At 40.3% G+C, this 17283-nt stretch overlaps 1 protein-coding gene across 5 annotated transcripts in view; it reads right to left on the bottom strand.

Moving 5' to 3' along the window:
- Nucleotides 1-2361: 2361 nt before the first annotated feature.
- The window catches only part of ppfia4 (PTPRF interacting protein alpha 4), a 461362-nt gene continuing 446440 nt past the window's right edge, over nt 2362-17283 (bottom strand). For 3 of the 5 annotated variants that reach the window (XR_013548847.1, XM_078420653.1, XM_078420655.1), the window contains 2 exons: nt 12289-12383; nt 2362-11030 (listed from right to left, as the gene is read on the bottom strand). Coding sequence is in view for 4 of the 5 variants with exons in the window: in XM_078420653.1 (XP_078276779.1) it covers nt 12325-12383 (59 nt within the window). In the remaining variant the exon portion in view is untranslated. The remainder of the gene's footprint in view (nt 11031-12288; nt 12384-17283) is intronic. The other 2 variants (XM_078420654.1, XM_078420656.1) reach the window with 1 other exon arrangement.

The raw sequence follows: 17283 nt of genomic DNA, 5'->3' as shown, positions 1-17283 counted from the left end.
CTCCCACACTCCAAAGACGTACAGGTATGTAGGTTAATTAGCTGGGCAAATGTAAAAATTGTCCCTAGTGGGTGTAGGATAGTGTTAATGTGCGGAGCGGACCCGGTGGGCCGAAGGGCCTGTTTCTGCGCTGTATCTCTAAATCTAAATCTAAATCCTTCCCCCCACCCTGGTTCACATACTCGTCTCACTGACCTCCTGATTAATTTTACTGCATGGCGCCTCGTTGTCATCTTCCCCTCATCCAACAATGAACCATTGTACATTTCCTTGATCATCGTCTGCTTTTATCTATTTTTTCCATACCTTACATGTTCTCTGTACCCTTCCATATCTCGTATCCCTCTCCCCTGATTCTCAGTCTGAAGAAGGGTCTCGACCCCAAACGTCACCTATTCCTTCTCTCCAGAGATGCTGCCTGCCCGCTGAATTACTCCAGCATTTTGTGCCTAACTAAGTTCTATTAAATGGGATTTGTTTTGAAGGCTGCTTGATGGTCTAAATTGGTCTATTGTAGAATAGCATCATAAAAAGAGGGAGTAATTATTATAAAAGATAACTGGTCCACAAATACCTTGAGGGAAAATACTATTTCCAGTAAATAATGCTGTAACTGAACTTACAGTGAGTACAGTTGAAGGAGAGATTAACTGTCCGAAGAAGCTCCAAGGCTTGGATCACAGAGTTGTAGAATATACTTTTGATTTTTTTCTCCACTTTTCCCGATCAATACCCTCCCGAAACTTTCCCCATTTTCTCCACTTTTCCCGTTCAATACCCTCCCGAAACTTTCCCCATTTGAAGCAGGCAGTCATCACTAATTCCTGAAAGGGTTGGGTGTGTGAATGATTAGTCAGTTGGCAGTAGTGCAAGATCATAGTTTGATTTAAAAGCACGCGTGTTGGGTTCCATACAATATCAGATGTAAATTAAATAATGGATCGACGCCTTAAACGTTAGACTTTTGGTGTCCCTTTCCCATTTTCATGTTCCTGAAGAACACTCATAAATTCTACTCAGATCCAAACCTGACTGCTGGGAACCATACCTTTGAGCTGGACCGTTGCTTCAGTGTTGCAGTCCCCACTGCTGTTTGAGATCATGAACTTCACCGATGCAGATTTCCCATTGTCTTTCCACTTGCTTTAACTTGTTGGCTTCAAATGGAACGTCGGAGGAAGCTGCTGAAACAATGAATGCCTCATAGGGAAGGGACTGTGGAATCTGTGGAGGACAGCAGATCCTGACTGAATTAGATACAATTGGGCATTCTGACATTCAGCTCGGTTGACTATTTTGAGATCCCTCATGAAGAATCTTAATTAAATACAAAGAACCAGTTCTGAGTACTTTAAATAGAGAGGTTCATTATGTCATCATTCTTTAGACAATGGGGGTTCTTCTCTTCTTTCATAGATGAGGCTCTCACATTTGTCTCCTCAGTACCCCGCAGCTCTGCTCTTACTCACCGCTCCCCCACAGTCGCAACAGGGACACAGTCCCCCTAGTCCTCACCTTTCACTCCATCAGCCGTTGCATACAGCAAATAATCTTCCAACATTTTGCCATCTCCATTGGGATCCCACTGCTGTTCATAACTTCCCATTTCCACCCCTTACCGCCTTCTGCAGACAGTTCCCTCCGCAATTCCCCAGTTCACTTATCCCTTCCCACCCAAACCACCCCCTCCCCAAACATTTTCCCCAGCAACCACAGGACATGCAACACTTGTCCCTATACATCCTCCCTCGACTCTGTCCAGGGACCCTGACAGTCCTTTCTGTCCTGGGCCTCCTCCACTGTTAGAGTGTGTCCACACGCAAATTGGAGAAACAGCATCTCAATTTTGTTTGGGCAGCGGTATGAATATTGATTTCTCTACTTTCAATTAACCTTTGCATTCCCTCTCTCTCCGTCCCTCCCCACCCTAGTTGTCTTGCTAGTTTCACTGCCCTTATCCCTTCGTTTCTACCTCCTCCTCAGCCAACTATAGACCATTGAGGGCCCTTTGGCCTTCAGTGCCGTTTGCTTTGCTCTGTAACTTTCCATATCTCTAGTTTCCCTCTCCCGACTCTCAGTCTTAAGAAGGGTCTCGACCCGAAACATCACCTATTCCTTTTCTCCAGAGATGCTGCCTGATTCGCTGAGTTACTCCAACATTTTGTGTCGATGTTCGTTCCAATATGCTGGTTGAATCAGAACAACTTCTAAACTAAGATCTTAAAAAGGCCAAGGAGGGAAATGAACAAAAGAAAAGGGGAGTTCTGGGGTCATGACTGCAGTTTCAAGGTTTGATAGAAATAATTAAACATTGTACACAACAGTAAAAGGATGAAACAGGACGCACATCATTTTTGGGGACTTTGTTTATTGGCAGTGGAAAATAAATGTTTCAGTTCCAATGCAAACTGAAAGCAGGCAACAAATAATACCATGACAAAGGAAACAAAAGGTCTTAATGTACTGTACAAAACAAGAGCATTTCAAGTGCAAAGACCACAACGTTATGTTCTTGGTTGGTTATTGAAACCAGCAAACAATTACGTTTAATTATTATAAACAACATAGGAAGACTACACTGTCAGGCAAAGATGAACATGTCATTCCAAGTGTGCGGAAACTCCAGATCTAGTCTTTCGCTGAAAAAATAATATTTAAACCTGTCCAAAATTAGTTTGGTTATTCATCTTCCAAATTCCAAAAAAACATTTTGCCTTTACAAAACAATGCAGAACGATTCTTGGGCATAGAAGTGAAGTGTTTAAAACTGTGAACCATCAAAGCTGACTATTGATCCCTGCTCACTGCATGTGGAACACAAAATAATGTTCCAAAACAGGAGTTATTTTGCCTTAAATATACATATTGTAATAAATTATGTGAAGGATGCAAAAGATATCAAATAATTGCATGAACAAAAATAACTGGACTTCTAATTTCTGGAAACAGAATGATTAAAACTGCACATTTAGTTCAGGTTTTTATAGACTCCAAAACAATTTGCACTATAATGCACAGATTAGATATTATTTGCACTTATCAGCATCTATTACTTTGAAATGCTAATTAATCTTATCAGTTCCACGTTTCCTTTGGACTGCATTACCAGTCCATCATACATTTTTGGAGATTATGAATGCCATAAAATTGTAGGATTCAATTTTTTTATTTATCAGTGACTACTTTATCAGCAAATCAAATATTATGCATAATAATGAGCTCTCAAAATTATTCAGGCCTGGAACAATACTGCCCACAATTACTTGTCGTTCACTGCATGCATACATTTTTAAGATTAAATCTACACCAAGCTCAGCTCATCATCCTCTTTGGATCTCAATGCAAGCCAATTGTTAACACAAAATTGCCTCCCTTCCAACAGTTTACTGTTAGACTGTATGAATTGACTCGTCATAGCTATCAGCTCAGAGATGCAAGTGCACAAGTCGAGGCAAGTTGGCTGCAGCATTAGTATTACTCACATACAGATGGTAAAGATATTTACATTATAAATATGAACCATCTACTGATGTGTCCCCAACAGTTCACCCGATATCGAGACAAATATTTTGCTAAAGACCATGACTTAATTTACTTCACCATGAGGTATTCCATGAGTTGCATTTATAAGTGTTTATCAAAACACTTATTACATCAGTACTGACTCATGTTCAAACATTAATCCAACCAAAAGGGCACAAAGTGCTGGAGTAACTGAGCGGGTCAGGCACCCTTCTTCAGACTCAACCACTTGGGTAGACATAGCCTGACTGAAGAAAGGTCTCAACCTGAAATATTACCTATCCATGTTCTCCAGGGATGCTGGCTGACCCACTGAGTTACTTCAGTACTTTTTGCCTTGTTGTGCATTCACCAGCATCTGCACTTCTTTGTTTCTACATTAATCAAACCAACACCTGCCTAAACTTCATTACTCCCCAATATAGTGACGGTGTTCTGCACAAGGGAATGTCAGTAAAGGGTGTAGTCTGAAGAAGGGTCTCGACCCGAAACATCACCCATTGAGTCTGAAGAAAGGTCTCGACCCAAAACGTCACCCATTCCTTCTCCCCAGAGATGCTGCCTGTCCTGCTGAGCTACTCCAGCTTTTTGTGTCTATCTTCATGTTTTTATTTAATTGGTGTTTTTAGATCAATACATTTCTGATAACGTAAAACCTAGCATGGCACACGTTGCTCTTTCAAGTAAGTTAAAGGTTTAAACAGCATCAAGATAGGCACAAAATGCTGGAGTAACTCAGCGGAACAGGCAGCATCTCAGGATAGAAGGAATGGGAGACGTTTCGGGTCGATACCCTTCTTCAGACTGTCTGAAGTCTGAAGAATCATCTTCAGACTCGAAACATCACCCATTCCTTCTATCCAGAGATGCTGCCTGTGCCGCTGAGTTACTGCAGCATTTTGTGTGTACCTTTGGTGTAAAGAAGCATCTGCAGGTCCTGTCTACACATTGATAAGCATTATTTTCATTAGATAAATTCTATTTATTCATAAATTACATATCTGCATGTGTCAAATAAATTCAACTCCCCAAATTCAAAACCCAGCTAAAAGGCTGTTGGTGCATAATCTAAAACGTGCAAGATATATCCCTCCTGTTATCCACTTTAAAAAGGTGAAAATCAAACAGACAAGGAGGTGATGAATGGCAACAAGGAACTGAAAATGTATAGTTGAGGTAAGTGACTCTGGCAACACTTGGCACTTGCGTGTTGGGAATACCAACTGAAGGGTTTTGTGTGCCAAACCATCAATAATCTAGTCTCAAAGGATTATGAAGTGTCTTTATAGAGAAGGCAATTTGAACAAGTGAAGTTCTCAGAAGATGGGATAAATTCAGCCACACTGGTAATTAGATAAAGTTTATGCTTGGGTTGTTGCTTTATCGGCTCCAAGATCAATGTTTTTTAAGTGAGAGTTTTCCCTTTCCCTAATCCCCATCCCTGCCTCTCCAAGAGATTGCTTTACATTTTGCTTGATAAGACCAGCTACTTCAAGATAATGTGTCTTGAGCCACATCATAGCATAGTCCTCAGATGTTAACAAGCCAGAAGTAAAACGTGGGCACTTGTGTTTAGTACCTTTAGTGAATCTTATTTTGTCTCCTTAAAAATAGCCCATATATGAACTATCTGTGTTACATGGACACCAGGTATGACTTCTTGAAGAACATTGTGGGCACAAAGAGACAATTAATAGATTGAAAGATGCAGCATGGAAACAGGCCCTTCAGCCCACCTGCTGCCCATCATCAACCTACCCCTTACGCATTCCTTGATTCCTAGCTTCTTGAAAACAGCACCTAGCTGTTATCAGGCAACTGAACCATTTTACCAACAACTCCAGCTATTACCAGTCAACTGAACCATCCTGACACCAACTAGAGAGCAATACTGAGCGATTATCTACCTCATTGGAGACCCTTGGACTATCTTTGACCAAATTTACTGGATTTTATCTTGCACTAAACATTATTCACGCTATTACCTTTATCATGTATCTGTACACTATGGATGGTTCGATTGTAATCATGTATTGTCTTTCCACTGACTGGTTAGCAAGCAACAAAAGCTTTTCACTGTCCCTTGGTACATGTGACAATAAACTAAAGTCAAACTCAAACCTAATGTAAAGGTGCCCATGAAAAGCATAGTGACCTGCCTCAATTACTACCATCCGGAAGCACTAACATCCACTGCAATGAAGTGCTTTGAGAGGTAGGTTATGGAGCAAAGCAATTCCTGCCTCAGAAATAACCTGGATCCATTTTAAATGTGTCTATTCCCACAAGAAGTCAATGGCAGATGCCATCTCATTGGCTCTCCACTTTGTGCTGGACCACCTGGATAACAGGATCACATATGCCAGCTTGAGATACAACACAATCATCCTCTGCAGACTCATCCTCAAAACCTGCGCCTCTATACCTCACCTCATCTGGACCCTTGACTTCCACATTAGTGGACCTCAATCAAGGTGAATCCATAACATCTCTTCCTCACTGACCATTAAATCAAGTGCACCCCACCCCACACTCTACTCTCTTTACACCCATGACAGCGTGGCTAACTACTGTTCCAATGCCCATAAAACACCATCAACACTACTGTGGCTGTTCAAATCACCGGTGATGATTAATCAACACATAGGAAAGAGAATGAACGTCTAGTTGAGTGGTGCACAACAACAATCTATCAATGAGCATCAATAAAACCAAAGGAACTAATCGGTGACTTCAGAAACGGTATGTCAGGAGATTGCATGGCAGTTTTCCTTGGAGTGTCAGCAACAAATAGTAACACAAACCTCTACACATGCATCGTGGAAAGTATGCCGACTGGTTGCATCATGGCCTGGTACAGCAATTTCAATGCACCAGGTCACAAGAGGCAGCAGAGAGTGGTGGACTCTGCCCGGTCCATCAATTAAAGCATTTGAGCGAGACGCTGAGTCATGAAGGTGGCAATTATCGTGGAGGATCCCCACCATCTGGGCCATGCCTTCTTCTCACTGTTATCCTTTGGTAGAAGCCTGAAGCCCCACACCACCAGGTTGAGGAACATCAGGTGCACCTGCACCACCATAATCCCACCTCAGTGATGGAGCACTTGGACCACCTCTTGCACTACCACGGACCCATTTTTCTAATTGTGTTTTGCACCAATGCCCTGTTTTTGCACAGTCTTTTTTTTTCTCTCTGTCTAATATAATTTATGTTTTGTGTGTTGTCTGAATCTACATGCCTCTGCTGCTGCTACAATTTTCATTGTATCTGTACTTGTGCCTAGAACTTCAACTCGTCGAAGAAGGGTCTCAGCCTGAAATGTCACCTATTCCTTTTTTCCAGAGATGCTGTCGACCCGCTGAGTTACTCCAGCTTTTTGTGTCTATCTTCGGTTTAAAGTAGCATCTGCAATTGCTTCCTACACAGACTTGATGTTTATGTCCTTGTGGTGGCACAGTGCAAAGCCTATCTCCAAGTATTCGTGGTAATTCTCCAATTTCAATCCAAAAATCACCTTAACGTGCTAAACAATTTATTAAAGTGCATTTGTATTTGAACGTAAATTCTGTGAAGTCCATGCCGAGCCTTTCATAAGCCTTTCACGTGACCATCTAGAGGCTAACCATAAGACACACACCCAGGTCTGAACACCCTGTGGTGGGCCTGCCTCGAATGAGGGTGTCTTGTGATAAAAGGCCGAAACACCCAGTGACGTTGAGGTACACAACTGAAGATGTGTCCGAATGGTAGCAACATCACCTAGTGGTCATCCCCAAGAACAACACCATGCAAGTCAATTGTCGTGCAAACCTTCAGGGATTGTAACAGCAAGTCCTACTAATCAATCTGTATATTTGCTGAATGGATTTGTGATAAAACAAAGGGAAACTCCTTAACAAGTGCCCAAATTTCCAGTTGCATTGGTCCATGTAAATTACAGGATATGCTTCTTTTTTAAAAGTTTCTGTGTTGGCACAAATTAAAATAATCTCTAAATAGATCCCCTTCATTTACATTAAGATCAAGCAACAAAAAAACTTTTCACTGTACCTCAGTACATGTGGCAATAAACTAAACTAAACTAAACCATGTCATAGTTTAATGAAATGGAGGGAGTGCATGCATTCAATGATGAATTCCAAGGGTCTGAAGAAGGGTCTCGACCCGAAACATCACCCATTCCTTCTCTCCTGAGATGCTGCCTGACCTGCTGAGTTACTCCAGCATTTTGTGAATAAATAAAATAATATGACCCAATTCAAATATGATCTAATAATCAGATTTCATGAATGGACAACCATCTATAGTACATATTTTGAGCAATACCAGCACTCCCTTGACCCGTCCCAAACTGATCACTGTTAGTGTTAATTTAAAAAAAAGACCAAGGTGATATGTGTCAACCAAGATCTGTACCATCAGCACAGCACACTCAGAAGATATGTTCATTGTTAAAAAACAGGCAATAGGTAACAGAATGCTGTACAGTTTAATAATATCATTCACAACTTCATCACTTCATGTGTATGAATTTCTTTATCTTTGAATTAGTACATTTGGTAACAAGACAATTACCAGATGACAAGGCAAACTTGGCATAAATAATGTGTAAAATCCAGGATTGAGTACCAGAAAAATAAGAACATGGGGGATGTTGGGGGGAGCACAGAGGAAAATAAATTTTAAACAATATGCCCACATATTAGGTGGAAATTTTATTACAGAAATTAAAGAAAAGTGCTCTTTTTTTTAAAGTTCACTTGATTAAGTATGGTTACAACTTATGAACAGAATTTCAGAGCATATTAACAGTAAAGGATCCATTGTGGCATCAGAGATTTTAAACTGTATTTACGTGTATTGGTAGGTGAGGTTGCAAGCATTGTTGCCAAATGGAGCAATATTGGACTAGTGAGACCGTGTTTCTGGGCAACTTTACTGCTTTGAAAACTTTGATCAACATGCTTCCTGAGTGCTGTTTATTCGTAATCCACCTAATTGAAAAGATTATATTTGAGCCTAAAATGCTGCAATCTGAAACTGAAATCAAAAGCACTGGGCAAATTGAACTGAACTATCGCAAGAAATTCGGTCTCTCTTAAAATTAGCATGCCTATTAATAAGACAAGCATCTTTTTAAACCTGGTGCAAGGTGCTGGTAACAAATGTCATTAAGTGGAGCACTGGTAATTCTTGAAAATTCCCAATGTATTCAGAGAAAAGTTTAAAAACCAAAAACCATGATCAATTACCGTAAACTAGCACGATTTTCATTAATTTTATTAAGAACATTCAAATCTAGCTATTAATTTATTTTTAATATGAAATATGGAGGATTTTTTTTAATTCAATGCCTTCCCATAAGTAAATATGTTATTTTCAGGAATTTTTATTAAATATGTTTTCCTCCATGAACTGAGATAGGAACCGGAGACTATTTTCAAATTTATTAGAGAGGTGAAAACTGGACTTGGAAAATTCTGTTGACATTGTCCAAAATGTATAGGATGAATTCAATGAAACCTGTTGTAAGATCACAGCTGTTGCTAGGTACTTATGAAGTCCTGTTCTTTTTGGACCAGTGTATGCTGCTGTTCTTCACAGGCAGGGAATAATAAGCAAATCTCAGGGTCAGTTCATTCTGTGGTCCAACACAACCCTTACATGTCACCTCATGCTGAACTCAGTAAATAGGAAGAAATCATTACTTTTTTTTTGCGGCACTTGGGAATTAAAATGTTAAAGTGAGTGCATTTCTTTATTGTACTTGCAAAACACTCATGTCCAAGAAACATTTTGACTTCTTTCCACAATGTGCTGAATTAAAAAGATGCACACTTCAGCAGCTTTGAAGGATTATATATAATATATATATATTTATCAATTTATTAAAATGAATTTTATAAAATAGGATCAATATTTTGTTAATCTTCATAAAAGTATTCAATGGTCAATATTTTTCAATGGATATTCACGAAGACTAACAAAACAGAAAGTGCCAGTGCTTAGCCACGGTGAAGAAGCATGTTAAATTCCTCTTGAAATATCTGGTGGTGTTACTTTGTTTTTCTACTTTGGAAAATTGTTTCCCTGTCTCCCTGGGAGAATGGGTGTAATGAGTTTAACTTTCATTAATGATTATATTATATCCACTTAAAATAGGGAAAAAGACAAAATGCTTTGATTCTGATTTTTTAAGTATATTTTAAAAGATGGGAATCACAACTGGAAACATTTAGCTGATAGCTTAAACATGTCAAGGCATCTTCTGATAAAACTGTAATTGATATTCTTTTGATCCTACAACTTTATCAATATGTGATGACATTGCGATAGAAACCGCTCATTTTAAAATATTGTGAATTGTTGAATTAATACCAGGGCATCTGAAATCAGAATGATCAGCATTGGAGGTTAAGCATTTGGACGCTGTGTTACTTTGCCGTCTCTTAATACTCGCAAGAGTATCCTTTCCGATCGAGTCTGGACATTCAATAATGAATGAGGGGAAATGAGGAAGGGAGAAAACTAGTTGCATTTGCATTTCAAGGAAGACAACTAAAATAAATACAGCAAATGATGTGCAAAATAATATAGAAAACAAGGCCTTGTGCAACCAACCACAAGGCTAAGTTGAATCCAGTCGTATTCACATAAGGAGTCAAAAAATTTCGTTTTAATGTTCAGTGGAACAAGACTTTGGGAACCCAGAACTGATGCCAATTGGAAAATCAATGCCTTACTGACAGGACACAATTTAATAGTTGTTATTTCCACAATTATCAAAAAAATAATTAATAAAGCTATCCATCCATCACAGCATGTGCTACAATTGGCATGGTAGACACATATTTGCACATGATTCATTGATAATGAACAAATGCTCATCAAATGTAGCAAGATGTCCTCGCAAGATATCAGCAAGATAAAATGGCAACAACATCGATAATTAAGACAGCATTTAGGTTGAATCTATATTTTTCAAATTCCATTAAATTATCTAAAAAACGCTGTTACAGTCAGCCATATTTATATACATTTACATTTAAAAAAACTTGCATTACTTCATGGCCATACGCTTACAAAGAGCAGATATGATACACTTGGAAAAAAAATTACTACAACCAATGAAACTACAATGAATGTACTTCAGGTTAAAAGTTGACAGAATTTTACTACATACCGTACTTTGATTATAACAATATTACAATGAAATATCTCAAAAATTAAACCCTAAAAGTCTCAACCAGCGTTGTAAAGGATAATTCCATAAAGAAAGTTGTTACCAGATAAATAAAATGATAATGTGATAACTGTGTATCCATATGACATTTTCTGAGCCTAAGTAAACTATTGCCCATTTATATTCAACATACATTCAAACCTTCCACTCCTTTCTATATTTTGTGCAACAGCATTTGACCTCCATTGTCGATCTCACAGAGATGTAGTGGATTATTCCCGAAAGGCAGCGAGCATGTGTCCATACAAGTAGTGGGAAAGCACTGGGGGAGACAAATGATCAATTATTCATTATATTCCTTCGTAACTGGCTTTCTGCTTTCATGAAGATGTTATTCCTTACAGGGAAATGGTTTCCAACAATAGTCCTGCAATATTTTTCTCATCTTGCCATGCTATCCTAACATGAAAACGGCTAGAGCTTATTCAATCATCGCAAGTTGGCTCAATTCCACTCTCATTCAACATCAATGCACTAACACATTGCAGTGGGAGAATCATTAGATGACATATCCAATAATCATTAGAGGAACATTGGATATTTCGAAGTACTCTCCACTGACTTACCTCTGATGGAGCACACACTTATTGAATACACCTGTGGATTGCTTTATTTTTGGAATTAATTTAATTCAGGATATTTTAGAAGCTGAAAGGCACTTTTAAGAAAATTCTTGAAGAGTTCAGTAAGGAAGGTCAAGATGCTACAAACAAAATAGACAGTTTAAGACATCTATGCTCTTATTTTAGTTTGGGGGCAGGGGAAGGCAAGAGGGATAGGATAGAGCTTGTCAAAACATTTATCGTGTAAAACCTGAATTTTATATGAAATCAATATTGAACCATTAAACTCATTACTTCATGCTTTCTGGGAGGGATGTAATAATGATGTACCTGCCCAACCTGTAAACTAGAAGTGTTTTTTTTAAATTGGTCACAATGAAAGAAGTTCAGTTCTCTAAACTTGTCCAAATAACAAAATTGAGACTGTGCGATAGATCGGTTGACACAACCTTATCCCAGCATTGAGACACTGTACCAGAAGGAAAGGGGATGGATCAGGGAAACGGATTGGTGGGAGAGAATGGGAAATGATCTGTAATCCTGATAGTGAGAAGCAAACAGGTTTTACAGTAGTTATTCAATGGATACTTAATTCAGTTTAGTCAATGCAAAGTGGGATTCAAGATTCATCCTCCACTGAGTCCCAGAATCTCATTCAGAGTAAATAACCGATGTTAGCCACTCACTATGTCATCTGCAAGGGAGCAAGCCTAGTTTTTCATTAACATATGGATAAAGTTCGATGATTAAAAAAACAGGCAGCTTTTGACAAACCCTTAAAATATAATTTACACATGCTCAATTTGAAGATTTAGATCATCTCTTCGGGACAAAAATTATGCCGCACAAAAGAATCGCTGGAAGTACCTGCGTGTAACTTTTCATGTGCTGCACCAAAGTTCCCTACTGTTCTATCCAACAGCCACGAGAAGCAGAAGGGAAAAGTTACATACTCACCGGTATTCACCGCTGACTCACTGACTGATCTGGATGTCAGCAGGAGTACGTGCGTACAGTTGATGTGTCTAACCTCTGTGTCCCTGATGTAGCAACTGTGTTTCCATATGACAGCATCAAAAAATTCACACAACATGCTTTAATATGGCAAGTTATTCCTGGAGGTTAGCACAAACATAAGTACCCAAGCTTCAAACAAACATCAACGGACAGTCTTTCACTTGAACAGTAAACTCTCTCCACTCTCTGGTATCTATGGTTTATGTTTCCTTTACAAGATTACTCAGCGTCCAAGCATTTGTATGCAAATAAAAATTGAGGGAACAGGTTGCTCTGGAGTCTAGACCTTCTATTGTCAGACTACGCCTATCTCCACGTCCTTTCCATCTGCTTCGACTAATTCCTCACAATATCATCACATTTTCTGCAGGATTGTATTTTCCTGGTTGAGGTGTCCAGAATTAGCAGGTCAGTCTAACGTAAAGTAGGGCGGCACAGTGGCCGAGCGGTAGAGTTGCTGCCTTACAGCACCAGAGTCCCAGGTTCGATCCTGGCTACAGGTGTTGGCTGTACAAACTTTGTACGTTCTCCCTGGGACCACGTGGGCTTTCTCCGGGTGCTCCAGTTTCCTCCCACATTCCCAAGACGTGAAGGTTTGTAGGTTAATTGGCTTCTGTAAAATGTTCCTATTGTGCAGGATAGAACAAGTGTACTAATGATCATTGGTCGGCGTGGACTCGGTGGGCCAAAGAGCTTGTTTCCACGCTGTGTCTCTAAACTAAAAAACAAAAGATTTGGCCATTCAGGATGAGAAGAGATTTTTTTCTCCCAGTGTTGGTGAATTTTTTGATTCCCTCATTCAAGAGGGGTTTGGAGACTCGGTCACCAAGTATATTCATGTCAGAGATAAATAGACTTTTGGATATTAAGATCTTTGCCACTGACCTTGGAGAAAGAACCCTGTATAGAGAGATGTAGGGATAACTGTGGCATGGAGTGGAGTGTGGTTGCTGCTGGGTGTCAATTGAAAGCTTTGGAGCCCAGCTGCTGCGATTTCATCAAATGCAGAAGTTGATCGATTTTTAAAAAATGATACGGAAACCAAGAAGAGTGCCTCTGATCAGCCACCATTTTACTGAATTTCATGGCATGCACGAGTTAAATAACTCACTCCTATTGCTATTGCCAATGTCTTTATGATCATCCAATTCAATGCCCAACAGCTCAGTAGATATTAAATATCGTAGACTGAGGCATTGGTGCTTACTACCTTAGAGCATAGTCTCTATTTTGAAGTCTATTACCAGATAGTGATATAAAACATTGGAGACTAGCACCATAGCAAAAAGTAATTCTCCATATTGTCAACTAAGTCAGAGATAAACTATGTGGCCAACAACGTCTGTGGACAAATGTCAGCATGGCTTTGTGGAGGAGGTCTTGCCTGACAAATTTGCTGGAATTCTTTGAGGAAGTAAATAGCAGGACAGACAAAGGAGAGTTGGTAGATGTTGTTTACCTAGATTTTCAGAAAGCCTTTGATAAGGTGCCACATGGGAGGCTGCTAAGGAAGATGAGAGCCCATGGTATCAAAGGGCAGATACTATCATGGATATCAGGTTGGCTGGATGGCAGATGGCAGAGTGGCAATAAAGGGGACTTTTTCTGGTTGGCTGCCAGTGACTAGCGTAGTTCCGCAGGGCTTGGTGCTGGAGCCGCTGTTCTTCACCTTGTATATTAATAATTTGGATAAGGGGATTGAAGGCTTTGTGGCCAAGTTTGCGAATGATACGAAAATAGGTGGAGGGCCAAGTAGTGTAGAGAAAGCAGAGACTCTGCAGAAGGACTTGAATAGGTTGGGAGAGTGGACAGAGAAGTGGCAGATGGAATATAGTGTGGCAAAGTGTGGAGTCATGCATTTTGGTAGTCGGAATAAAGGTGTGGATTATTTTCTAAATGGGGAGAGAATTCAGAAATTGGAGGTGCAAAGGGACTTGGGAGTGATTCCCAAAAAGTTAACCTGCAAATCGAATCAGTATTAAAGAAAGCAAACTTAACGCTAGCATTTATTTCGAGAGGGCTTGTATGCAAAAACAGGGATGTAATGCCGAGGCTCTATAAGGCGCAGGTCAGGTAGCATTTAGAATATTGTGAGTATTTTTGAGCACCATGTCTGAGGAAGGATGTGCTGGCTCTGGAGAGGGTCCAGAGGAGGTTTATATGAATGAAGCCAGGAATGAGGAGGTTAACATATGATGAGCATTTCACGGCACTGGGTCTGTACTCGCTAGAGGTTAGAAGAATGAGGGGGGGACCTCATTGAAACGGACAGAATAGAATAGTGAAAGGCTTGGATGGAGTGGATGTGGAGAGGATGTTTCAACTAGTGGGAAAGTCTAGGACTAGAGGTCATAGCCTCAGAATTAAAGGACATTCTTTTAGGAAGAATAGGAAGAATTTCTTTAGTCAGAGGATCTGTGGAATCTGTGGAATTCTTTGCCACAGAAGGCTGTGGAGGCCGTCAGTGGAAATACTTAAGGCAGAGATAGATAGATTCTTGATTAGTACAGGTGTCAGAGGTTATGGGGAGAAGGCAGGAGAATGGGGTTAGGAGGGAGAGATAGATCAGCCATGATTGAATGTTGGAGTAGACTTGATGGGCCGAATAGCCCAATTCTGTTCCTATCACATATGATCTTATGATCTTAAGACAGGCTACTGGAAAATACAAATTAGTTCAGCTTAAACGTTACCCACTACCTTCTTTTGAAACTGTGCAAGACAATTTCCATTATTTCTCCTACATGCTTCTTAAGTTCATAAGGTTGTTTCTGCCTTAAAAATATGCAGTGAAGCCTTTTGTGGCAAAGAATTCCACAGATTCACCACCCTCTGACTAAAAAAATCCTCCTCATCTCCTTCCGAAAGGAACATCCTTTAATTCTGAGGCTATGACCACCAGTCCTAGACTCTCCCACTAGTGGAAACATCGGATTCTGGTCAGTGTCAAAACCTCCCATTTAAGCAGTGTATTTCAAAAACAAGTATCACTCTTTAAGTCTGGGATGGGAAAAGTAGATGGAGGGTACTGATAGCTCTCCTCCATCAGCTAGCTTGGAGGCAAAGATTTTGGATAGTTTCACTCTAACCTAATCTATCATATCAAGAAATGAGTAAGTCAATAAACTCCATGTCGTTTAGTGTTCAGAATTCCATTTGATCATATTTCACATTCTGCAACAAGGATTTTTTGAAGCAAGATCCAAATCAGCCTCGTTTAGTTGCACCATGTGCTCTAGAAATAGTGGAAGCATTGGAGATCATTTTTCAATGTTCTATAGATTCAGGATCAGTTCCTGTGGATTGGAGGATAGCAAATGTTATCCCACTTTTTAAGAAAGGAGGGAGAGAGAAAATGGGTAATTATAGACCAGTTAGTCTGACATCAGTGGTGGGGAAGATGCTGGAGTCAATTATAAAAGACGAAATTGCTGAGCATTTGGATAGCAGTAACGGGATCATTCCGAGTCAGCATGGATTTACGAAGGGGAAATCATGCTTGACAAATCTACTGGAATTTTTTGAGGATGTAACTAGGAAAATTGACAAGGGAGAGTCAGTGGATGTGGTGTACCTCGACTTTCAGAAAGCCTTCGACAAGGTCCCACATAGGAGATTAGTGGGCAAAATTAGGGCACATGGTATTGGGGGTAGGGTACTGACATGGATAGAAAATTGGTTGACAGACAGAAAGCAAAGAGTGGGGATAAATGGGTCCCTTTCGGAATGGCAGGCAGTGACCAGTGGGGTACCGCAAGGTTCGGTGCTGGGACCCCAGCTATTTACGATATACATTAATGACTTAGACGAAGGGATTAAAAGTACCATTAGCAAATTTGCAGATGATACTAAGTTGGGGGGTAGTGTGAATTGTGAGGAAGATGCAATAAGGCTGCAGGGTGACTTGGACAGGTTGTGTGAGTGGGCGGATACATGGCAGATGCAGTTTAATGTAGATAAGTGTGAGGTTATTCACTTTGGAAGTAAGAATAGAAAGGCAGATTATTATCTGAATGGTGTCAAGTTAGGAGGAGGGGGAGTTCAACGAGATCTGGGTGTCCTAGTGCATCAGTCAATGAAAGGAAGCATGCAGGTTCAGCAGGCAGTGAAGAAAGCCAATGGAATGTTGGCCTTCGTAACAAGAGGAGTTGAGTATAGGAGCAAAGAGGTCCTTCTACAGTTGTACCGGGCCCTGGTGAGACCGCACCTGGAGTACTGTGTGCAGTTTTGGTCTCCAAATTTGAGGAAGGATGTTCTTGCTATGGAGGGCGTGCAGCGTAGGTTCACTAGGTTAATTCCCGGAATGGCGGGACTGTCGTATGTTGAAAGGCTGGAGCGATTGGGCTTGTATACACTGGAATTTAGAAGGATGAGGGGGGATCTTATTGAAACATATAAGATAATTAGGGGATTGGACACATTAGAGGCAGATAACATGTTCCCAATGTTGGGGGAGTCCAGAACAAGGGGCCACAGTTTGAGAATAAGGGGTAGGCCATTTAGAACGGAGATGAGGAAGAACTTTTTCAGTCAGAGAGTGGTGAAGGTGTGGAATTCTCTGCCTCAGAGGGCAGTGGAGGCCAGTTCGTTGGATGCTTTCAAGAGAGAGCTGGATAGAGCTCTTAAGGATAGCGGAGTGAGGGGGTATGGGGAGAAGGAAGGAACGGGGTACTGATTGAGAGTGATCAGCCATGATCGCATTGAATGGCGGTGCTGGCTCGAAGGGCTGAATGGCCTACTCCTGCACCTATTGTCTATTGTCTATTGTCTAAATCTTAATAATGGTATGCACCCAGGGTTAGATATTAATATTTGTTCAGGATTATCAATTAGTTCTGTATACTTTGCCACACAAGCAAAGATTTTATATTTCTGTTGCCAATGACGTTCAGCCACACAACAAGGATGGTGGTACTTTGAGTTTGACAAATGTTC

Source organism: Rhinoraja longicauda, chromosome 24 (genome assembly GCF_053455715.1).
Source record: "Rhinoraja longicauda isolate Sanriku21f chromosome 24, sRhiLon1.1, whole genome shotgun sequence".
In the NCBI taxonomy this organism is placed as follows: domain Eukaryota; kingdom Metazoa; phylum Chordata; class Chondrichthyes; order Rajiformes; family Arhynchobatidae; genus Rhinoraja; species Rhinoraja longicauda.
This window is presented reverse-complemented; position numbering and strand designations above follow the sequence as displayed.